The sequence below is a fragment of the Oncorhynchus keta genome, chromosome 27 (genome assembly GCF_023373465.1).
Source record: "Oncorhynchus keta strain PuntledgeMale-10-30-2019 chromosome 27, Oket_V2, whole genome shotgun sequence".
In the NCBI taxonomy this organism is placed as follows: domain Eukaryota; kingdom Metazoa; phylum Chordata; class Actinopteri; order Salmoniformes; family Salmonidae; genus Oncorhynchus; species Oncorhynchus keta.
In genome coordinates, this window is record NC_068447.1 from 21,103,648 (window position 1) to 21,129,275 (window position 25,628).

At 42.4% G+C, this 25,628-nt stretch overlaps 1 protein-coding gene across 6 annotated transcripts in view; it reads right to left on the reverse strand.

Annotated features, from left to right (window-relative positions):
• The window catches only part of LOC118360273 (dedicator of cytokinesis protein 3-like), a 126,386-nt gene extending 102,329 nt beyond the window's left edge, over positions 1-24,057 (reverse strand). For all 6 annotated transcript variants that reach the window (XM_052481909.1, XM_052481905.1, XM_052481908.1 and 3 more), the window contains exon 1: positions 23,295-24,057. In XM_052481909.1, coding sequence (XP_052337869.1) covers positions 23,295-23,331 — 37 coding nt within the window. In that variant the 5' untranslated portion in view covers positions 23,332-24,057. The remainder of the gene's footprint in view (positions 1-23,294) is intronic.
• Between the last annotated feature and the right edge of the window lie 1,571 nt (positions 24,058-25,628).

The window sequence follows — 25,628 nt, forward strand, 5'->3', positions numbered from 1 at the left end:
GTTTAAATGTAATTGGCTAAGGTATATGTAAACTTCCGACTTCAACTGTATGCCACTCCCTTTCCCAGGCGTCATTGTTTCTGTTTCCTGTCTGTGTGTTGATCGTGTTTCTTGTTTTGTATTATGTTTCATTCATTTATTAAAACACTCACTCCCTGAACTTGCTTCCTGACTCTCAGCTCACATTGTTACAGAATGACGCATCACCAAAGGGAAGCATCAGGGAGTGTTTTTTTGTTTTTGTTTTTTGGCGGTGCTGTCGGGTCCGGGTGTCAGAACCGGAGCTACCTGGAAGGCCTCAGACAGTTTGTTGGATTCCCATGCCTTGGTAGGTTCGACGGGTTCCCCTGCCTCAGCTGGCTTGACCTCTTTCCATACCTCAGTGGGATCCATAGGCTCCCATGCCTGACGAACCGGCTCAATGGGCTCCCATGCCTGACGAACCGGCTCAATGGGCTCCCATGCCTGACGAACCGGCTCAACGGGCTCCCATGCCTGACAAACCGGCTCAACGGGCTCCCATGCCTGACGAACCGGCTCAACGGGCTCCCATGCCTGACGAACCGGCTCAACGGGCTCCCATGCCTGACGAACCGGCTCAACGGGCTCCCATGCCTGACGAACCGGCTCAACGGGCTCCCATGCCTGACGAACCGGCTCAACGGGCTCCCATGCCTGACGAACCGGCTCAACGGGCTCCCATGCCTGACGAACCGGCTCAACGGGCTCCCATGCCTGACGAACCGGCTCAACGGGCTCCCATGCCTGACGAACCGGCTCAACGGGCTCCCATGCCTGACGAACCGGCTCAACGGGCTCCCATGCCTGACGAACCGGCTCAACGGGCTCCCATGCCTGACGAACCGGCTCAACGGGCTCCCATGCCTGACGAACCGGCTCAACGGGCTCCCATGCCTGACGAACCGGCTCAACGGGCTCCCATGCCTGACGAACCGGCTCAACGGGCTCCCATGCCTGACGAACCGGCTCAACGGGCTCCCATGCCTGACGAACCGGCTCAACGGGCTCCCATGCCTGACGAACCGGCTCAATGGGCTCCCATGCCTGACGAACCGGCTCAACGGGCTCCCATGCCTGACGAACCGGCTCAATGGGCTCCCATGCCTGACGAACCGGCTCAATGGGCTCCCATGCCTCAGCCGGTTCATCAGGTTTCTGCGCCTCAGCGGAGGCGACCAGTCCGTTCCTGATCCCCGAGATTGACCCTGTGATTGGCGTCCTGCGGCTGGAGCCACCTGCACCGGGGAGATGGTACTGTCACGTATGCTCTCTCCTGCGCTCTAGGTCGCCATGCTCCCGCACCTCAGCTGGATCGACAGGTTCCCGCGCCATAGCAGAGGTGACTGGTCCGCTCCTGACTACTTTTGGTTTCTTACCCAGTCATCATTGTTTCTGTTTCCTGTCTTTGCATTGTTTGTGTTTCTTGTTTTGTATTATGTTTCGTTCATTTATTAAATTATTCACTCCCTGAACTTGCTTCCCGACTCCCAGCGCACTCGTTACACAAGGAAAACCTTGGTTTCACTGAGCTCTGTGCTGCAGTGTCTACGGTTTACCTTGGTATTATTTACTGTTCTTTGCTGATACAAGTATCAAACTATGACACTGACAGCCACATATAAATATATGAACACAAGTTTGTTTTAAAAAATCCTCATGGAAACGTATTCAGTGGGTGTACCAAGCAAGAAGGCAGTAACTGCCGTCTCGGGTCAAAGGTCACGGTCAATATAAAATAAAAAAATACCTGATAGTAAGACAACCACATCTCTGATCAGCGTACAGTTCATTTGGCTGGACAATAAAAAAAAATGTAGAAGTCATTTTTATTCAGTTTCACTCTGAGCAGTTACTACTCTTTTGCTTGATAGGGCAGTATAGTGTGGAGAATGGAGAAAATGTATTATATTAGTCCAGGTTTTTATCCTCAATACAATACCTTTTAATACATCTAAATGGTATGTCAGTCGAGTAGCAGAGTAACTTAACAGCAGAACATAGCTGTAATGTCTACAAAGCCTCAGTATAAGAGAAACATGTTTGACAATGACAGGGCTCCATTGAGCCCACAAATGGTGGCCCTTGGAGGAGAGTTCTGTGTGAGTCATTATGCTAATGACCCAGTCAGGGGGCCCAATGGGAGGGGGCGAGGGGCCAGGGTGTCTGTTCTGTTTGTGGGAAACGAGTGCTTAGTTCCTCTTCTATGGTAGTTATGGCAACAGATCACATACAAAACTGTAGGGGTTTCTTCAACGTATAACTGCTGCAGGGATCTGGGCATTTTGAAATGGCAGGAATATAGATATGATGCAATAATGAGTACAGGGCATAGATCAGATGGAGACAGAGATGGAGAAAGGGTGTGAGAGAGAGAATCTGAACATTAACCATCTAAAAGTGACAAGAGAGAAAGAGACTTGAAGAGGGCTTATCACCTTTTTTTCAACTCTGCTTCAGGCTATTACCAAACAGGGATAAACATTATCCACCTACAAGTCCTCTTCTATTAACATCCTCTACTTAATTTAAATGGCTAAATTACAGTGGAACCATTATGAGAACCTCAACAGAGACACCCATGTCAGAACGAGATGGTACTGATTCATTGTAGAGTGTGGTTTTATTTCACAGACGATGTTGACACTACTCTCTCACTCTGATTCACTCTCTGAAATATGGAGCAAAGTTATCTCCAAAGCAAATATCCAATTTCACCACTATTCCCCATATTGTGCCTCAAATGTATTTCACTATATAGGGAATTGAGTGTAATTTGAGACACAGACCCCAAAACAAGCAAACGAACACATCTGCAATATTTAAAAGTATTGAACTCACTTCACTTTTCTATTACAGGCCTACTATATATGATGATGTACTGTAATAATTGCTTCAAGCTGCTTTACTGGTAACACACACGGCCTTTGATCTGAGGCCATAACCTTAATGGATCACATGGTCTGTGGCACCAAAGTTCAAGGCCGTCAACACCCCAACAGTACAGTTACTTTACTCAGTGTGCAGTGCCACAATTACTCAAACAGTTGAGTTCAGCCAGAGTTCAGACACTTACTGAAAATGTTGATGGTGTGAATAAGATACACTACGGTGTGTGATTAATTAATCTTTTCGAGAGCAAGGCATTAGGGCTGCAAGATATGGGCAAATATTTTTTTATTTATTTTACTCACCATATATTTTTATTGGGATTGTACTTGCGATTTAGATCAAAACACTGTGGGGATCATAGAATCGGAGTACTCATTTTATTTCTATAGTTGGTGTCATTTGGCATGACAACTAATGAAAAAGACAGGTATAGTAGAGGTTGTTGTGACAGGTTAGGATCCAAAGTGTTGGTCAGTTTCCCAGGGGACACTTATTTCATTTGAATGTTACATTCATGGCATAAAAAAAAGTGAACCGATGTGGATATTGCACATCATTATATTTAAATGTAGATTCAAATGTGATTAATTGTGCAGCCCTACAAGGCATTTTCACAATGATAATCATCAAGTGGAGTGAGTAAAAGAAGGGCAAACAGAACAGTAATGGCCGTGCTTGCTCATACAAAAACACAAACAATAAAGGAAATGTTAGTCTTATAGTAAAAGTAGTAATAAAGTGAGACAGTGATATCTAAATGGGCTTCTTATAGCCTAAACATTTATATTGATGAACAAGTTATGGAGTATTAGGTTGCATGAAGTGCCAGTGTTGATGATTTGCCACAACCGGTGTTAGTTCATGAGCCTCTTTACAATAGCTATTAAGTCTGAATATGGCATAACTGTGTTTGGGAGTTGTTCCTAATTCCTCAATTTTGGAATTCAGTACAGCTTATTTTTTGCAGAGATTCAGCTGAAGCTATTTTTTAAAGGGTAAAGTGGGCCCACATGACAATGTACGATGATGGCAGATGCTGCAGTTTTGTGCTCCCTGCTGTGTGAAAACAGACACGGAATAAGCCACACACACAAAAACAGGGGCGCGCACACACACACACACACACTCGGGCATGCACACAAACACAGAGAGAGAGAGACATGGTTACACGGAAGACAGAGATCAAGGTTACATCAGTGATGCTTTGTAAATGAGTTAGCTCATGGTGTGGTGTTACAGACTCCTTCCTATCTGTCATCCTTTGTTAGGTTTGTAAAGTGAACGAGAAAATAACATAAGCTCAGTTTGAGGTGATCCTTGTTTTTTAAAACAGTGCATGAACTGTTCACTTTTCTATCACAGTGACTATCTACAAAGCCATTTGTATAGTTGACTATCTCTTCAACCCAGTGAATCTAGGCCTTTACAGTGTGTGTCACTCTCTCAGTCCCCAGGCTCAATCAACCATGCAAATAGCTTCACTTAAATATGCACAGTGCACAAAATCATCATTATTATCCAACCATTTTTGTGGTCATCAAAATGCCACAACGTGGAAAAAAATGTGAAATACAAAATGATAAATCAAAATGAAAATCAAAGTAGACTCTGGTGATTAGATAGATAATGAACTCCAGACTGAAGTTACAGTCTTCCAAAAATGATCTATTCTTTCACCACAGACAGACATCACTCATTGTAAAGACAGCTTTATTGAAAATGCAGGAGTTAGATTACTGTTTTCTCTGATTACAATTTTGGACAGGTAACTTAACTGAAGCGGATTACATTTAGAAAGTAACCAAACCAACCCTACTAACAGACGGAAGTTAAGCGGTGGCATCTTTATTAGCAAAAGCACCTAAAATTATAGTGAAATTCACATCTTGAAAGATCACGTTAATGAGTCCTCTATTGAATAGAAGCTATCATAATGGCTTCCTGAGTCTCTATTGAATAGAAGCTATCATAATGGCTTCCTGAGCCCTCTATTGAATAGAAGCTATCATAATGGCTTCCTGAGCCCTCTATTGAATAGAAGCTATCATAATGGCTTCCTGAGTCCTCTATTGAATAGAAGCTATCATAATGGCTTCCTGAGTCCTCTATTGAATAGAAGCTATCATAATGGCTTCCTGAGTCTCTATTGAATAGAAGCTATCATAATGGCTTCCTGAGTCCTCTATTGAATAGAAGCTATCATAATGGCTTCCTGAGCCCTCTATTGAATAGAAGCTATCATAATGGCTTCCTGAGCCCTCTATTGAATAGAAGCTATCATAATGGCTTCCTGAGTCCTCTATTGAATAGAAGCTATCATAATGGCTTCCTGAGTCCTCTATTGAATAGAAGCTATCATAATGGCTTCCTGAGTCCTCTATTGAATAGAAGCTATCATAATGGCTTCCTGAGCCCTCTATTGAATAGAAGCTATCATAATGGCTTCCTGAGTCCTCTATTGAATAGAAGCTATCATAATGGCTTCCTGAGTCCTCTATTGAATAGAAGCTATCATAATGGCTTCCTGAGTCCTCTATTGAATAGAAGCTATCATAATGGCTTCCTGAGTCCTCTATTGAATAGAAGCTATCATAATGGCTTCCTGAGTCTCTATTGAATAGAAGCTATCATAATGGCTTCCTGAGTCCTCTATTGAATAGAAGCTATCATAATGGCTTCCTGAGTCCTCTATTGAATAGAAGCTATCATAATGGCTTCCTGAGTCCTCTATTGAATAGAAGCTATCATAATGGCTTCCTGAGTCCTCTATTGAATAGAAGCTATCATAATGGCTTCCCGAGCCCTCTATTGAATAGAAGCTATCATAATGGCTTCCTGAGTCCTCTATTGAATAGAAGCTATCATAATGGCTTCCTGAGTCCTTTAGAGCCAAAGCAAAACACCGCTGGTAGGGCAGGTGATCACAGTTATCCCAGATTGATCCCAAATTAGTTCCGCTAACCATACAGCGCATTGTGACTAAGCATTCAGACCTTGGAGGTCTTGCTTCTCTATAGTGATGGGGGGGGGGATATTATTTTGGGATGATATTATATTGATATTTGACTGCAGGTATCGATATGTAAAAAAGAAATATATATATATATATATACACACACACACACACACACACACACACACACACACACACACACACACACACACACACACACACACACACACACACACACACACACACACACACACACACACACACACACACACACACACAGCAAAAAAGCAAAAAAAAGAAATGTCCCTTTTTCAGGACCGTGTCTTTCAATGATAATTCGTAAAAATCCAAAGATCTTCATTGTGAAGTGTTTAAACACTGTTTCCCATGAACCATAAATAATTCATGTAAATAGTCGTTAAGACACCAACAGCTTACAGACGGTAGGCAATTAAGGTCACAAATATGAAAACTTAGGACACTAAAGAGGCCTTTCTACTGATTCTGAAAAACACCAAAAGAAAGATGCCCAGGGTCCCTGCTCATCTGCTTGAACGTGCCTTAGGCATGCTGCAAGGAGGCATGAGGACTGCAGATGTGGCCAGGGCAATAAATTGCAATGTCCGCACTGTGATACGCCTAAGACAGCACTACAGGGAGACAGGACAGACAGCTGATCGTCCTCGCCTTGGCAGACCACTTGTAACAACACCTGCACAGGATCGGTTACTCCGAACATCACACCTGCGGGACAGGTACAGGATGGCAACAACAACTGCCCGAGTTACACCAGGAACGCACAATCCCTCCATCAGTGCTCAGATTGTCTGTAATAGGCTGAGAGAGGCTGGACTGAGGGCTTGTAGGCCTGTTGTAAGGCAGGTCCTCACCAGACATCACCGGCAACAACGTCGCCTATGGGCAAAAACCCACAATTGCTGGATCAAACAGGACTGGCAAAAAGTGCTCTTCACTGACGAGTCGCGGTTTTGTCTCACCATCGTCGAAGGAATGAGCGTTACACCGAGGCCTGTACTATGGAGCGGGATCAATTTGGAGGTGAAGGGACCGTCATGGTCTGGGGCGGTGTGTCACAGCATCATTGGACTGATCTTGTTGTCATTGCAGGCAATCTCAACACTGTAAGTTACAAGGAAGACATCCTCCTCCCTCATGTGGTACCCTTCCTGTCGGCTCATCCTGACATGACCCTCTAGCATGGCAATGCCAACAGCCATACTGCTCGTTCTGTACGTGATTTCTTGCAAGACAGGAAAGTCAGTGTTCTGCCATGGCCAGCAAAGAGCCCGGATCTCAATCCCATTGAGCACATCTGGGACCTGTTCAGAGGGTGAGGGCTTGGGCCCAGAAATGTCTGGGAACTTGCAGGTGCCTTGGTGGAAGAGTGGGGTAACATCTCACAGCAAGAACTGGAAAATCTGGTACAGTCCATGAGGAGGAGATACACTGCAGTAACTTAATGCAGCTGGTAGCCACACCAGATACTGACAGTTACTTTTGATTTTGTTCAGGGACACATTATTCAATTTATGTTAGTCACATGTCTGTGGAACTTGTTCAGTTTATGTCTCAGTTGTTGAATCTTGTTATGTTCATACAAATATTTACACATGTTAAGTTTGCTGAAAATAAACACAGTTGACAGTGAGAGGACGTTTCTTTTTTTGCTGAGTTTATATACCGTATATAGAGTACCAGTCAAAAGTTTGGACACCTACTCATTCAAGGGTTTTTCTTTATGTTTATTATTTTCTACATTGTGGAATAATAGTGAAGACATCAACACTACAAAATAACACATGGAATCATGTAGTATGCATAAAAGTGTGAAAGGTGATTGTGGAGGCCAGATCATCTAATGCAGCACTCCATCACTCTCCTTGCTGGTCATATAGCCCTTACACTGCCTGGAGGTGTGTTTTGGGTCATTGTCATGTTGAAAAACAAATAATAGTCCCACTAAGTGCAAACCAGATGTGATTGCGTATCGATGCAGAATGCTGTGGTAGCCATGCTGGTTAAGTGTGCCTTCAATTCGAAATAAATCACTGACAGTGTCACCAGCAAAGCACCCCTACACCATCACATCTCCTCCTCCTCCATGCTTCACGGTGGGAACCACACATGCGGAGATCATCCGCTCACCTACTCTGCGTCTCACAAAGACATGGCGGTTGGAACAAGAAATCTCAAATTTGGACTCATCAGACCAAAGGACAGATTTCCACCAGCACGTGTTTATTGACCCAAGCAAGTCTCTACTTCTTATTGGTGTCCTTTAGTGGTGGTTTCTACGCAGCAATTCGACCATGAAGGACTGATTAACGCAGTCTCCTCTGAACAGTTGATGTAGAGATGTGTCTGCTACTTGAACTCTGTGAAGCATTTATTTGGGCTGCAATTTCTGAGGCTGGTAACTCAAATGAACTTATCCTCTGCAGCAAAGGTAACTCTGGGCCTTCCTTTCCTATGGTGGTTGTCATGAGAGCCAGTTTCATCATTGCACTTGATGGTTTTTGTGACTGCACTTAAAGAAACTTTAAAAGTTCTTGACATTTTCCATATTGACTGACCTTCATGTCTTAAAGTAATGATGGACTATCATTTCTTTTTACTTATTTGAGCTGTTCTTGCCATAATATGAAGTTGTTCTTTTACCAAACAGGGCTATCTTGTGTGTACCATCCATACCTTGTCACAACACAACTGATTGTCTGAAATGCATTAAGGACAGAAATTCCACAAATTAGCTTTTGATAAGGCACACCTGTTAATTGAAATGCATTACAGGTGACAAGGTAGGGACATCATGAAGCTGGTTGAGAGAATGCCAAGAGGGTGCAAAGCTGCCATCAATGTAAAGGGTGGCTACTTTGAAGAATCTCAAATATAAAATATATTTTGATTTGTTAAACACTTTGTGTAATTTTATAGTTTTGATGTCTTCACTACTATTCTACAATGTAGAAAATAGTCAAAATAAAGAAATACCCTTGAATGAGTAGGTGTGACAAAACTTTTGACTGGTACTGTGTGTATACATACATACATTGTATGCTGTAGCGTTAAGATTTCCCTTCACTTGATCTAAGGGGCTTGGCCCGAAGCATGAAAAACAGTCCCAGGCCATTATTCGTCCTCCACCAAACTTTACAGTTGGCATTATGCATTGGAGCAGGTAGGATTCTCCTATCATCCGCCAAACCCAGATTTGATTGTCGGACTGCCAGATGGTGAAGGGTGATTCATCACTCCAGAGAACATGTTTCCACTGCTCCAGAGTCCAATGGCGACGAGCTTTACACTACTCCAGCCGACGCTTGACATTACGCATGGGAATCTTAGGTTTGTATGCAGCTATTTAGCCATGGAGACCCATTTCATGAAGCTACCAACGAACAGTTCTTGTGCTGATGTTGCTTTGCTTCCAGAGGCATGCTTGGAACTCGGTAGTGAGTGTTGCAGCCGAGGACAGACCGGGACAGCTCTTGCAAGGCAGAAATTTGACAAACTGACTTGTTGGAAAGGTGGCATCCTATGACGGTGCCAAAGTCACTGAGCTCTTCAGTAAGGCCATTCTTCTGCCATTGTTTGTCTTTGGAGATTGCATGGCTGTTAGCTCAATTTTATACACCTGTCAGCAATGGGTGTGGCTGAAATAGCTGAATCCACTCATTTGAAGGCGGTGTCCACATACTTCACATACAGATTATTATTGAAAAACGTTTGCTACTGTAGGTAACCTTTAGCGAGAGTTTGTCAGCTGTACCTGCGCCAAAACGCCGGTATTTTTCATCCTATAGCTTGCTCTATAGGATGAATACTATTCTATACTATTCTTTTTAAATAGTGAACCAACATGTTTTCAGCACTTCTATTTCCCTGACTGATCAAAACTTGTTTTCTCATGCTTCTCTTGTCTCTCTGCAGAAGACATATGGTGAGCAATATAAAATCCAAATATAGAATCGTGAGAATTGCAGTACATATCGACTCCTTGTATCACATACAGATAATTTCCAGTTGTACTTCTTTCCTAGTTTGAGAAACAATTTCCCAGATCCACATGGATCAGTTAAAAAAATGACACAAGGGCCTTTTCTGTTTGGCGCCAATGAGTCATGTTGTTCAGCATTACCTTAATGAACGCTTACTCACTCAGACACACATTGCATCGCAGTTCGCAGGTTCTGCTAAGCTAACCTTGTGCCACAGGAGTGCCCTCGCGCTTCTGTCAGATCTGATTCCAGAACAGCAGCCACAGCTATCTGAGTGAGCATGGCACCCATCTGCAGTGGAGGTCACATGACTACTTGATGATGACCTCGTTACCTTTCATTACTTTTTAGATGACCACAAGGCTGCTCGGCAAACCTGCAGCAGTGGAGAGCATCAATGGTTGTGTCCTCAGGGGGTTAAAACCATGAAGAAATTGGTTTTAGGGTACTCTAATCTCTGTAATCCCCCACACAATGGAAAAGTAGCTGTATGTCCTGCATTATGTACTTGCTTATGGCTGTCTGTCCAAGATGGCATTGCTCCCAATTTCCATGACTTTAAAGTTTATTGTTGTATTGTGTTGCACTTGAGCCATTACATGTGGAGGTGCAAGGGCAAGCCAAAGTCAGAGCCACGAGGGGCAGATGATTCTGAGGCAAATCATATCAAATCAAATTTTATTTGTCACATACACATGGTTAGCAGATGTTAATGCGAGTGTAGCGAAATGCTTGTGCTTCTAGTTCCGACAATGCAGTAATAACCAACAAGTAATCTAACTGTCTTATACACAGTGTAAGGGGATAAAGAATATGTACATAAGGATATATGAATGAGTGATGGTACAGAGCAGCATAGGCAAGATACAGTAGATGGTATCGAGTACAGTATATACATATAAGATGAGTATGTAAACAAAGTGGCATAGTTAAAGTGGCTAGTAATACATGTATTACATAAGGATGCAGACGATGATATAGAGTACAGTATATACGTATGCATATGAGATGAATAATGTAGGGTAAGTAACATTATATAAGGTAGCATTGTTTAAAGTGGCTAGTGATATATTTACATCATTCCCATCAATTCCCATTATTAAAGTGGCTGGAGTTGAGTCAGTGTCAGTGAGTTGGCAGCGGCCACTCAATGTTAGTGGTGGCTGTTTAACAGTCTAATGGCCTTGAGATAGAAGCTGTTTTTCAGTCTCTCGGTCCCAGCTTTGATGCACCTGTACTGACCTCGCCTTCTGGATGATAGCGGGGTGAACAGGCAGTGGCTCGGGTGGTTGATGTCCTTGATGATCTTTACCACATCGGGTGGTGTAGGTGTCCTGGAGGGCAGGTAGTTTGCCCCCGGTGATGCGTTGTGCAGACCTCACTACCCTCTGGAGAGCCTTACAGTTGAGGGCGGAGCAGTTGCCGTACCAGGCGGTGATACAGCCCGCCAGGATGCTCTCGATTGTGCATCTGTAGAAGTTTGTGAGTGCTTTTGGTGACAAGCCAAATTTCTTCAGCCTCCTGAGGTTGAAGAGGCGCTGCTGCGCCTTCTTCACGATGCTGTCTGTGTGAGTGGACCAATTCAGTTTGTCTGTGATGTGTATGTGAAGGAACTTAAAACTTGCTACCCTCTCCACTACTGTTTCATCGATGTGGATAGGGGGGTGTTCCCTCTGCTGTTTCCTGAAGTCCACAATCATCTCCTTAGTTTTGTTGACGTTGAGTGTGAGGTTATTTTCCTGACACCACACTCCGAGGGCCCTCACCTCCTCCCTGTAGGCCGTCTCGTCGTTGTTGGTAATCAAGCCTACCACTGTTGTGTCGTCCGCAAACTTGATAATTGAGTTGGAGGCGTGCGTGGCCACACAGTCGTGGGTGAACAGGGAGTACAGGAGAGGGCTCAGAACGCACCCTTGTGGGGCCCCAGTGTTGAGGATCAGAGGGGAGGAGATGTTGTTACCTACCCTCACCACCTGGGGGCGGCCCGTCAGGAAGTCCAGTACCCAGTTGCACAGGGCGGGGTCGAGACCCAGGGTCTCGAGCTTGATGACGAGCTTGGAGGGTACTATGGTGTTGAATGCCGAGCTGTAGTCGATGAACAGCATTCTCACATAGGTATTCCTCTTGTCCAGATGGGTTAGGGCAGTGTGCAGTGTGGTTGAGATTGCATCGTCTGTGGACCTATTTGGGCGGTAAGCAAATTGGAGTGGGTCTAGGGTGTCAGGTAGGGTGGAGGTGATATGGTCCTTGACTAGTCTCTCAAAGCACTTCATGATGACGGAAGTGAGTGCTACGGGGCGGTAGTCGTTTAGCTCAGTTACCTTAGCTTTCTACAGAGTGAGAAGTGGTACATACAGTACAGTATGTGTACAGCTATCTTTACCCTTACCATATAAACAGTGTCCTTTACCCCTACCATATAAACAGTGTTCTTTACCCCTACCATATAAACAGTGTTCTTTACCCCTACCATATCAACCACTATCTTTACCCCTACCATATGAACAGTGTTCTTTACCCCTACCATATAGACAGTGTTCTTTACCCCTACCATATAAACAGTGTTCTTTACCCCTACCATATCAACCACTATCTTTACCCCTAACAAATAAAGAGCTATCTTTACCCCTACCATATAAACAGTGTTCTTTACCCCTACCATATCAACCACTATCTTTACCCCTAACAAATAAACAGCTATCTTTACCCCTACCATATAAACAGTGTTATTTACCCCTGCCATATAAACAGTGTTCTTTACCCCTACCATATAAACAGTGTTCTTTACCCCTACCATATAAACAGTGTTCTTTACCCCTACCATATCAACCACTATCTTTACCCCTAACAAATAAACAGCTATCTTTACCCCTACCATATAAACAGTGTTATTTACCCCTACCATATAAACAGTGTTCTTTACACCTAGCATATAAACAGTGTTCTTTACCCCTACCATATAAACAGTGTTCTTTACCCCTACCATATGAACAGTGTTCTTTACCCCTACCATATCAACAGTGTTCTTTACCCCTACCATATAAACAGTGTTCTTTACCCCTACCAAATAAACAGTGTTCTTTACCCCTACCATATAAACAGTGTTCTTTACCCCTACAATATAAACAGTGTTCTTTACCCCTACCATATCAACAGTGTTTTTTACCCCTACCAAATAAACAGTGTTCTTTACCCCTACCATATCAACAGTGTTCTTTACCCCTACCATATCAACAGTGTTCTTTACCCCTACCATATCAACAGCTATCTTTACCCCTACCATATCAACAGCTACCTTTACCCCTACCATATAAACAGTGTTCTTTACCCCTACAATATAAACAGTGTTCTTTACCCCTACCATATCAACAGTGTTTTTTACCCCTACCAAATAAACAGTGTTCTTTACCCCTACCATATCAACAGTGTTCTTTACCCCTACCATATCAACAGTGTTCTTTACCCCTACCATATCAACAGCTATCTTTACCCCTACCATATAAACAGTGTTCTTTACCTCTACCATATCAACAGCTATCTTTACCCCTACCATATCAACAGCTATCTTTACCCCCACCATATCAACAGCTATCTTTACCCCTACCATATCAACAGCTACCTTTACCCCTACCATATCAACAGCAATCTTTAGCCCTACCATATCAACAGCTACCTTTACCCCTACCATATCAACAGCTACCTTTACCCCTACCATATCAACAGCTACCTTTACCCCTAACATATCAACAGCTACCTTTACCCCTACCATATAAACAGCTACCTTTACCCCTAACATATAAACAGCTACCTTTACCCCTAACATATCTTCAGCGTTCTTTACCCCTAACATATCTTCAGCGTTCTTTACCCCTACCATATCAACAGCTATCTTTACCCCCACCATATCAACAGCTATCTTTACCCCTACCATATCAACAGCTACCTTTACCCCTACCATATCAACAGCAATCTTTAGCCCTACCATATCAACAGCTACCTTTACCACGAACCATATCAACAGCTACCTTTACCCCTACCATATCAACAGCAATCTTTAGCCCTCCCATATCAACAGCTCCCTTTACCTCTACCATATCAACAGCTATCTTTACCCCTACCATATCAACAGCTACCTTTACCCCTACCATATCAACAGCTATCTTTACCCCTAACATATCAACAGCTATCTTTACCCCTACCATATCAACAGCTACCTTTACCCCTAACATATCAACAGCTACCTTTACCCCTAACATATCAACAGCTATCTTTACCCCTAACATATCAACAGCTCCCTTTACCTCTACCATATCAACAGCTATCTTTACCCCTACCATATCAACAGCTACCTTTACCCCTAACATATCAACAGCTATCTTTACCCCTACCATATCAACAGCTGCCTTTACCCCTACCATATCAACAGCTACCTTTACCCCTACCATATCAACAGCTATCTTTACCCCTAACATATCAACAGCTATCTTTACCCCTACCATATCAACAGCTACCTTTACCCCTAACATATCAACAGCTACCTTTACCCCTAACATATCAACAGCTATCTTTACCCCTAACATATCAACAGCTCCCTTTACCTCTACCATATCAACAGCTATCTTTACCCCTACCATATCAACAGCTACCTTTACCCCTAACATATCAACAGCTATCTTTACCCCTACCATATCAACAGCTGCCTTTACCCCTACCATATCAACAGCTCCCTTTACCTCTACCAAAACAACAGCTACCTTTACCCCTAACATATCAACAGCTATCTTTACCCCTACCATATCAACAGCTACCTTTACCCCTACCATATCAACAGCTACCTTTACCCCTACCATATCAACAGCAATCTTTAGCCCTACCATATCAACAGCTACCTTTACCACGAACCATATCAACAGCTACCTTTACCCCTACCATATCAACAGCTATCTTTACCCCTACCATGTCAACAGCAATCTTTAGCCCTCCCATATCAACAGCTATCTTTACCCCTACCATACCAACAGCTATCTTTACCCCTACCATATCAACCAATATCTTTACCCCTACCATATAAACAGCTATCTTTACCCCTACCATATCAACAGCTGTATTTTGCCCTACCATATCAAATCAAATTATATTTGTCACATGTGTAGAATACAACAGGTGTAGGTAGACCTTACCGTGAAATGACCTTACCAACAAAGCAGTTTTAAGAAAAATATTTACTAAATAAACTAAAGTAAAAAATAAAATAGCAACAATAAAATAACTATAACAAAGCTATATACAGGGGGTACCGATACCAAGTCAATGTGTGGGGTTACAGGTTAGTCGAGGTAATTGAGTTAATATGTACATGGTAGGGGTAAAGTGACTATGCATAGATATTAGATCATAAACAGTAAGTAGAAGGAGCGTGAAAAAAGGGGGGTCAATGCAAATAGTCTAGTAGCCATTTGATTATCTGTTCAGCAGACTTATGGCTATGGCCCACCCGTCTCCCCCATCTCATCAACAGCCAACCGGCTTATATGGTGAGGTGTCTCTTGAAGGTTCGACCTCGGGGCAGGGGGTTCTAGTACCTGGTTGACTGGGAGGGTTATGGCCCGGAGGAGAGGTGCCAGGTCCCTCCTAGGGAGATCCTGGACCCAAGCCTCATCGCAGATTTTCAACACCGACACCCCGGTCAACCAGGTATGCACCCAGGTGGGACCCCAGGTGGCGACCCTAGAGGGGGGTACTGTCACACCCTGATCTGTTTCACCTCTCCTTGTGATTGTCTCCACCCCCCTCCAGGTGTCACCCATTTTCCCCATTATCCCCTGTGTATTTATGTGTTCTCTGTCTGTCTGTCTGTTGCCTGTTTGTCTTGTTTGTCAAGTCAATCAGCATTTTTGTTATCAGCTCCTGCTTTTTCCAGTCTCTCTTTTTCTCGCCCTCCTGGTTTTGAGCCTTGCCTGTCCTGACTCTGAGCCAGCCTGCCTGATCACATTGCCTGCTCCTGACCCTGACCCTGCCTGCACCTTTGCCCCACCTCTGGATTGTTGACCTCTGCCTATCCTGACCCTGAGCCTGCCTGCCGTCCGGCAGTGATGTACTGGGCTACCCTTTGTAGTGCCTTGCGGTCGGAGGCCAAGCAGTTGCCATACCGGGCTGTGACAAGACCAGTCAGGATGCTCTTGATGGTACAGCTGTATAAATTTTGAGGATCTGAGGACCCATGACAAATCTTTTCAGTCTCCTCAGGGGGAATAGACGTTGTCGTGACCTCTTCACAGCTGTTTTGGTGTTTTTAGAACATGATAGTTTGTTGGTGATATGTACACCAAGGAATTTGAAGCTCTCAACCTGCTCTACTACAGCCCCATCGATGAGAATGGGGCCGTGCTCAGTCCTCCTTTTCCTATAGTCCATGATAATCTCCTTTGTCTTGATCACATTGAGGGAGAGGTTGTTGTCCTGGGACTACACTCATCGTTGTTGGTGATCAGGCCTACCACTGTTGTGTCGTCTGCAAACTTAATGATGGTGTTGGAGTCGTGCTTGGCCACACAGTCATGGGTGAACAGGGTGTACAGGAGGGGACTAAGCATGCACCCCTGGGGGGCCCACATGTTGAGGATCAGCGTAGCAGATGTGTTGTTGCCTCCCCTTACCACCTGGGGGACGTTCTGGAAGTCCAGGATCCAGTTGCAGACGAAGGTGTTTAGTCCTAGGGTCCTTAGCTTAGTGATGAGCTTTGAGGGCACCATGGTGTTGAACTCTGAGCTATAGTTAATGAATAGCATTCTCATGTAGGTGTTCCTTTTGTCCAGGTGGGAATGGGCAGTGTTGAGTGCAATAGAGATTCCATCATCTGTGGATCTGTTGGGGCAGTATGCAAATTGGAGTGGGTCTAGGGTTGCTGTGACAATGGGGTTGATGTGAGCCATGACCAGCCTTTCAAAGCACTTCATGGCTACTGATGTGAGTGCTACAGATCGGAAGTCATTTAGGCAGGTTCCCTTTGTGTTCTTGGGCACAGGGACTATGGTGGTCTGCTTGAAACATGTAAGTATTACAGACTCGGCCAGGGACAGGTTGAAAATATCAGTGAAGACACTTGCCAGTTGGTCAGCGTATGCTCAAAGTACACGTCCTGGTAATCCGTTTGGCCCTGTGACCTTGTGAATGTTGACCTGTTTAAAGGTCTTCCTCACATCAGCTGTGGCGAGCGTGATCACAGAGTCATCCAGAACAGCTGATGCTCTCATGCATGCTTCAGTGTTGCTTGCCTCGAAGTGCACATATAAGTAATTTAGCTCATCTGGTAGGCTTGTGTCACTGGGCAGCTCGTGGCTGAGCTTTCCTTTGTAGTCTGTAATAGTTCTGCATCTGTTTCGAAATGTGACAGAGCTAGAGAGGTGTTTGTCAGACCATGAGACTTCTCACTAAATGTCTGTAGCGTCCGAACAGTTTGACCTAGAAACTATTATGACTACACTATGGAAATTGTGTTCTCTGTTTCTATGACCCCTACAATTGTCAGGAGACTCTTTGATGTGCCAACTTCTGTTTTGTTGTGTCTGAACCATTTGGGCTACTAATGGGACACCACGGTGGAAAGGGTAGATTATCCCAAACACAATGGTGTTCTCCTTTTTGTTTTATGACCCACACAATTGTCATGGGACTCCTCTGGTGGTAACCAGTACCGGCTTTAAAAAAACAAATGAAAGTATGAAGATCATTTTGTGTCTACCCAAAAAAGAAGGGGAAAATACGTATGTGTAAAAAATAAATATATATATTTCCTGATTTATTTTTTTATTTTTACATCTTCTAGATTTTTGTCCAGCTTCTGTCAAAGCTTTGGATGTGTGTAAAACCCTCCAGTCTAAGTTGCCTTAATATTATATGCCCACGGGCAACAATTAAGGTGCCTGTAGGCCTAACTGAGACACAGTCTACTTAAAACAAGTTGTGGTTTTGTTTTTATTAGAACTTGAAAAAAATGTATTTTGCCTACATCAGTGTAAATGGTATGTATATACAGTCAGAATTTTACATACACCTTAGCCAAATACATTTAAACATGAAAGTTTTTCACTTCCTGACATTTAATCCAAGTAAGAATTCCCTGTCTTAGGTCAGTTAGGATCACCACTTTATTTTAAGAATGTGAAATGTCAGAATAATAGTAGAGAGAATGATTTATTTCAGCTTTCATTTCTTTAATCACATTCCCAGTGGGTCAGAAGTTTACATAATCTCAATTGGTAGCATTGCCTTTAAATTGTTTAACTTGCGTCAAATGTTTTGGGTAGCCTTCTACAAGCTTCCCACAATAAATTGGGTGAATTTTGGCCGATTCCTCCTGACAGAGCTGGTGTAACTGAGTCAGGTTTGTAGGCCTCCTTGCTCGCACATGCTTTTTCAGTTCTGCCCAGAAATATTTTATGGGATTGAGGTCAGGGCTTTGTGATGGCCACTCCAATACCTTGACTTTGTTGTCCTTAAGCCATTTTGCCACCAATTTGGAAGTATGCTTGGGGTCATTGTCCATTTGGAAGACCCATTCGCGACCAAGCTTTAACTTCCTGACTGATGTCTTGAGATGTTGCTTCAATATATCCACATAATTTCCCTACCTCATGATGCCATCTATTTTGTGAAGTGCACCCGTCCCTCCTACAGCAAAGCACCCCCACAACATGATGCCGCCACCCCTGTTCTTCACGGTCGGGATGGTGTTCTTCGGCTTGCAAGCTTCCCTCTTTTTCCTCCAAACATAACAATGGTCATTATGGCCAAACAAGTTCTATTTTTGTTTCATCAGACCAGAGGACATTTCTCCAAAAAGTACGATCTTTGTCCCCAAACCGTAGTCTGGCATTTTTATGGCGCTTTTGGAGCAGTCTCTTCTTCCTTGTTGAGCGGCCTTTCAGGTTATACTGTGGATATTGATACTTTGTACCTGTTTCCTCTAGCATCTTCACAAGGTCCTTTGCTGTTGTTCTGGGATTGATTTGCACTTTTCGCACCAAAGAACGTTCATCTCTAGGAGACAGAACGCGTCTCCTTCCAAAGTGGTTTGATGGCTGCGTGGTCCCATGGTGTTTATACTTGCGTACTATTGTTTGTACTGAGGAGCGCGGTACCTTCAGGCGTTTGGAAATTGCTCCCAAGGATGAACAAGACTTGTGGAGGTTTAGAAAAAAATTCTGAGGTCTTGGCTGATTTCTTTTGATTTTCCCATGATGTCAAGTAAAGAGGCACTGAGTTTGAAGATAGGTTTTGAAATACCTCCACAGGTACAAGTCCAATTGACTCAAAGTATGTCAATTAGCCTAATCAGAAGCATCTAAAGTCATGATATCATTTTCTGGAATTTTCTTGTTGTTAAAGTTGTTAAAAGGCATCGTCAACTTAGTCTATGTAAACCTTCTGACCCACTGGAAGTGTGATTCAGTGAATTATAGGTTAAAAAATCTGTCTGTAAACAATTGTTGGATAAATGACTTGTGTCATGCACAAGTAGATGTCCTAACCGACTTGCCAAAAATATAGTTTGTTAACAAGACATTTGTGGAGTGGTTGAAAAACAAGTTTTAATGATTCCAACCTAAGTGTATGTAAACTTCCGACTTAAACTGTAATTCCATATTGAAGCCATGCAATTACTTAGAACAATGTGAACTGCTAACATGTTAAACATATTTAGCAAAGATGGGACAGGGTTACATTTTGACATTCTCTTTCTGTAGGCTATTTAAAATACTAAACTATAAGGAATAACATTCGAATTGGAGTTGTTGTCAATGCAATACATAACAAAACGGAAATAAACATCTTGAAGCAACCACATATTTAGCCATGGAGCATGTTCTGATTGGCTAGTGAGGAGTCATGTCTCGACACACCTACAACTAATTTATTCATCAAAACCCAGCCCTTTCGCGCCACTGCCACCTCTTGCACTCATAATTCCTGCAGTGAAAATAGCAAAAATATTTCTGACACACCCCAGGACCTACAGCCTACTGCCAGCGTAAATATTTACCATTGCATTAGGTTTGTTAAAATAGCCCGTAGATTCTTTAGAGATGCTTCCAATCAAATCTGATATCTCAATTTCAGTTTGTAGCTTTCAACATGGGACATTGTTTTAACAGCTTCAAACATCAACCCCAAGCATCAGCCCAACAATCTGAAGAATATGATGTGGCTTTTGAGTACTCTGGCAAAATTCAGAGCAGTAAAACAAAATGGACACAGTTGGTCTTTTAATTAACAGTGTGTATGCCTCCGGGCTGTAGCCTACATAATCATCTGCACCAGTGCTTATCAATTCAAGTCAAGTGGGCCTACCTACAGGGTTGCACATTTTTTCTAATCCACCACACCATTAACACGTGACTATCAGTTGATTAGCAGAATCAGGTCTGTGCACTGCCATGCTGTGATAGCAAAATTGTGCAACCGGAATTGAAAAATGCTGCTGGGCAATTCCACGGTAACAGAATTACACTCAGACTCAGATATTTCACTCTAAAATATATGACAAACAACAAACAATGATTTAAAATTTTAACAAAACATACAAGTCTATGCACAAGGAATACTTTTAATAATTTACACAGAACATTTCACAAAAACACATTTATTAAAATAACTATGCAGATGCAAAGTTTGTTAACAGAATTACGATTTCCCTCCGTTTATGCGACCACGTTTTCCAAAAACTCTTGTTAAATATCTGTTCCGAATTAAGATGAAAATATTTCTGCAGAAAGAATGTGATGTCTGCTATGACAGGGTAGTAGCAGGTGACACAACTGTGGTTTGTGACTCTATGATTTCCCATTGTAGTCAATTCAATTGCAGTAAATCCGTTACCAATTTGGTAACAGTATTTCACATTTGAATCACTTAATAATTCATAAACAAAATTGATATCAGTAATACTTTAAATAAATGGTGAGTATCCCTTTACTTCGACTTGCTTCTGTGAACTTTCATTATCCTCCTTATGAGGGAGAGAATTCTGAAAATATTTGAAAGATATGTGGGGTTTTTGGTAACGGAATAACAAGGCACAAGGCAATGTTTCTTTAACTTACAGAAGGCAAATAATTTATCCAAAATGAATTATAAGTGTTGATATTAGTTGGCAGGGGTGTTTTACTTCAACGTTCTGGTAGATCCCTTTTCCATCTGTTTGACCAGGAATCAAAGCCATTACATATGCCTACTTTTTTAAGATGGAAAATGGTTGAAAAAAATATATATGCCTTCATTTCCCAAAAATATAGACTCTTGTTTTCATTTGACACCCAATTTGAAATGATCCTATGAACTTCACATGTTGGTGAACATGGGGTAATTTTATATGGAAATGACCTGGACGCGGTTTCCCAAAAGCTTCGTTAGAAACATAGGATCCTAACGAATTTAGCCTTTAAAATGCTTTTGTGAAACGGGCTCTGGTTTAAATGCTCTGCCTTCCAGATTTCAGCACTTTAAGCACCACGGACAGCGAAACGCTAAACGCGGCTCGGCCAGAAGTTGGTTTACGTGTCATTTTCAGCCCCGTGAACATCGACATCGAAAGCATCTGGTTGAACTTGAAGCATCAAGGTTGGGCTACATACAGTACGCTGCGTGCTCTCATCAAACTGTTGCTTCTCTCCTCCTCCAATGTCAAATCAATAGTTTTCAGCCTTTGTTTCCTCTTTGTTGAACACCAATCAATAGTTCTGGAGTCTGGGTATTTTTCGAATCTACAGTGTAATACAAACATGCAAAGCCGTGTGTGTGTGTGTGTGTGTGTGTGTGTGTGTGTGTGTGTGTGTGTGTGTGTGTGTGTGTGTGTGTGTGTGTGTGTGTGTGTGTGTGTGTGTGTGTGTGTGTGTGTGTGTGTGTGTGTGTGTGTGTGTGTGTGTGTGTGTGTGTGTGTGAGAGAGAGAGAGATGGTGTGTGTGTGCATTTTGAGCGAACTGATTCAACATGACTCATTCAAATTGCCAGGAACAGACTTCTCCAATACTACTGATGCGATTAACCCCTACCTCTAGGGTTACCAGTGGTGGAAAAAAAGTACACAATTATCATACTTCAGTAAAAGTACAGATACCTTGATAGAAAATTACACAAGTAAAAGTCACGCATTAACATTCTACTTGAGTAAAAATCTAAAAGTATTTGGTTTTAAACATACTTAAGTCTCAAAAGTAAATGTCATTGCTAAAATATACCTAAGTATCAGTAAAAGTAATTTCAAATTGCTTATATTAAGCAAACCAGACCGCACCATTTTCTTTTTTTTTCTTTTTATTTACAGATAGCCAGGGGTACACTCCAACGACATAATTAACAAACGCAGCATGTGTTCAGTGAGTCTGCCAGATTAGAGACAGTAGGGATGACCAGGGTTGTTCTCTTGATAAATGTGTGAATTGGACCATTTTCCTGTCCTGCTAAGCATTTAACATGTAGCGAGTACTTTTGGGAGTCAGGGAAAATGTATGGAGTAAAAACGAAATTATTTTATTTAGGAATGTAGTGAAGTAAAAGTAAAAAATATAAATAGTAAAGTGCAGTTACCACCAAAAAACCCACTTAAGTAGTACTTTCAAGTATTATTACTTAAGTACTTTACACCACTACTAGCACTTTCCAAATAATTCGGCCTACATGGACCGAGAATGAAGACGAGGGATAGGGTAGCGTTGGTTGTAGTATGCTAAGTAGAAACTATTGTAGTAGCGAGGTAGTCGTGGTACTAAGTTATAAATGCCGACAAGTATATGGCCTACGCATAGTCAGACTCTAAAACGTAAGCTACACCTGTTGGCAGAACGCTATCTCATTGCCCCCTCGTGGTTTCCAGTCGAATAGCCTTTTCAGCGATGTAAGCTCTGCCGCTCTTCAACACATGGATAGAACATTATGATTGACGCATTTTCAGAAGTCTAAAAATTAAATGCAGTCTATGAATGAATGATAAGGATACCGTAGCCTTATAGGTTGTATGGGTATAGACACTGGTGATACAGTCTAATAGAGGTAGCCCATCTAGCCCATATGAGGGTATAGGCTATCATCCCACGCAATAACCTAGGCTTTGCATTATCTTATTTTTGACCAGTTATCTTCAGCCATTAAGCTCAGCTGATAAACTATATGGTTTGTAAACTATAATTAGCCTCGCGTGATTTAAAGATATACGAAACATTAATTGGAAGACATTGTGATCGTTAGCTGAGAATATCCTACAGTAGCCTAGCCTATAATAACCTGTATGACCAAACATGATATCATCACAACGCTTCTTCATTAGAAAATAAGCAGCTTTGAATGAGAAAAGTCAATGAAATTGAAAACAAGCAATCAAAATGAAAAATGTCTATATAAATACAGTATGGACTCACCAACTCCGATTTTTTCATCTTCTGTTGGTATCCACATTTTGGATTTTTTGGTTATTTTCCCACTAGGAGACCAAGCCTCATTCTGTCGATATCGTGGGATAATGTAGCTGAATGAAATCTATAAGAATATCCCAGACTCCTTCGATACCGAACGGGATAAACTCCATAGAAATCTATAACATAAAAAGGACCACAAATGTCTTAACCCGCGATTTCTTTATCTCCCGGGTCTGCTCTGCTCGCCGTCTCCTAGTCACACACTGATGCAGTCTCTGTGTCCACCTACCCAACACACACGGTAATCTAATCTCTGAACGCTATTATTGCAGCAGCATCTCGATAGGAACGGGAATAGTTTTTTTTAACGGTTTATTTATTTATTTCCCAGGTAGTCATTAGCCTATGGCTCAGCTACCAAATCGGATATCGGGTCCCACTCCCGGCGGTAGAGTTGAGTCGTTAGATGATAATTAGCAGTCGTGATATTGTCCGCCGGTCCAAACTGGTCTTGGGGTGCAAGAACAATTCAGAAAACTGCGATATACAGTAAAATGCGCCATCTTCATGGTCATCACGACTCGTTTTGTCAATACCGCTATGTCAAGCATTTGCAAATGTAGATTGGACTGTCGGTGAGTAACTCGATGGCAATTGCATCCATCACTAACTGCGCTTTCACGGTCATGGGCTACCTCGGCAGCATCTGATTTCCCTGCGCTTAAAATTGAATCTGCTGAACCAAGCTGCATATGCTATTAGACTACATCAGTTATGGAACCAAGACAGATGTGGTAAGGCTTTTCTAGCCGATAATTACAGAAGAATAGGCCAACCACCACCAGCAAATGGTTGCAGAACCTCTATTGGTCCAATAAACGCTGAACATACTCCTTGGGATATACATTTTGGATTTTGGCCTATGTTTAATTCACACGAATTAATAAAAAAAATGGAAAAGGTGAACTTGCTCTTAATTACAGTGGATAGCCTACTCAATAAAAAAAAAAAAAAAAAAATAGGCTATTCCTCCCATCACATTGGCAATGTGTTCTGGTTTGGAGGGAATAGGCCTAAGTTATGATCAACTGGTAGCCTAGGTTGTATTCAGAAACAACCCCTTGTCAACGGATATATATTGTAACCTGCATGTAACATTCTCACAGATAAACGCCATACAACATTGTGCACTTAGTGTTGGCTGTTGAAAATGCTACTGTGCTGTATGCAGGCCTATACCCAAATGCACCCTCTCCCCAGGATGACACCTGTGGTTTTGTCTATTCATCTGCCTGTGTTTTTCTCAGAATCTAAAGACTAGTTCCTTCTTCTGCATTGCTGTACAATGTGATCCTTGTTGCCCTCAATAGCCTCCAACATCTCAGTGGGTTCTTGAATCAAGTCTGCCCCTCTCTCCAGTGCTTGCTCTTACTGCATTGCTTAGTGGATTCAGAAAGGCAAAGGGTTTAAAGAATGCTGCCTGCTTGCCAGTATTGAAACCCATTAAAAATCAACTCAGACTAATCCACATGAACCTATATTTCTAGGGAAAACAATCTAATATTTCTGCCTTGAAAACCAACACAGCTACCTGGAGTATTACATCATCATCCCATTGTCCTGGGTGATGGGTCAGAGCATGATATGATCAGCAGAATGTAGTGCTGTATATTGAGAAAAAAATATGTTCCTGATTAATTTGTTTTACTGTAGATAAAGCTGTTTCCTGTGTAAATAAACAGATTTATAGAACGTTATTATCTGACGATTGACCGTCTCAGAATGTGTCTGGTAATTACAGATGAATCTATCTCTGATGTTCAGTTCCATAGAGTAACTAGTGTGTTGGATGCTGAGTAGGAGGAAGGGCAGTGTTGTGCAGTGCTATGTCCTCATCACAGAGACTCCATACTGACTCCCATCCGTCCTTCATCTCAAGTGGAACACTGTGGGCGGTGTTTTAATCACATACATAAAACTGGATGAGTGTGTGTGCAGGTTTAGCACTACAGCACGGGTCTTAGCTGATAAGAATGTGTAGAAATTAAATGTAAACATCTAGCTTGACATATGATTTCTACTCTTATAGACAAAAATGTGAAAATATCAACACTGCAAATGTGTAAATGTGACGAGTTTACAGCATATTTCAAAGATTAAACATTAGGCTGGGTATCAGACAAACAAGACCTGATGAGAAGTTTGATATGTGCCCTAGTATGCAAAGGCACTATGGATTTATTTTCCCTGGTTGATACAGACGTTCTCAGGAAAGTGATATCACAACTTAAGCCTTCTGCCTGCCTTCTCGATCCTATCCCCACCCCACAACCTTCT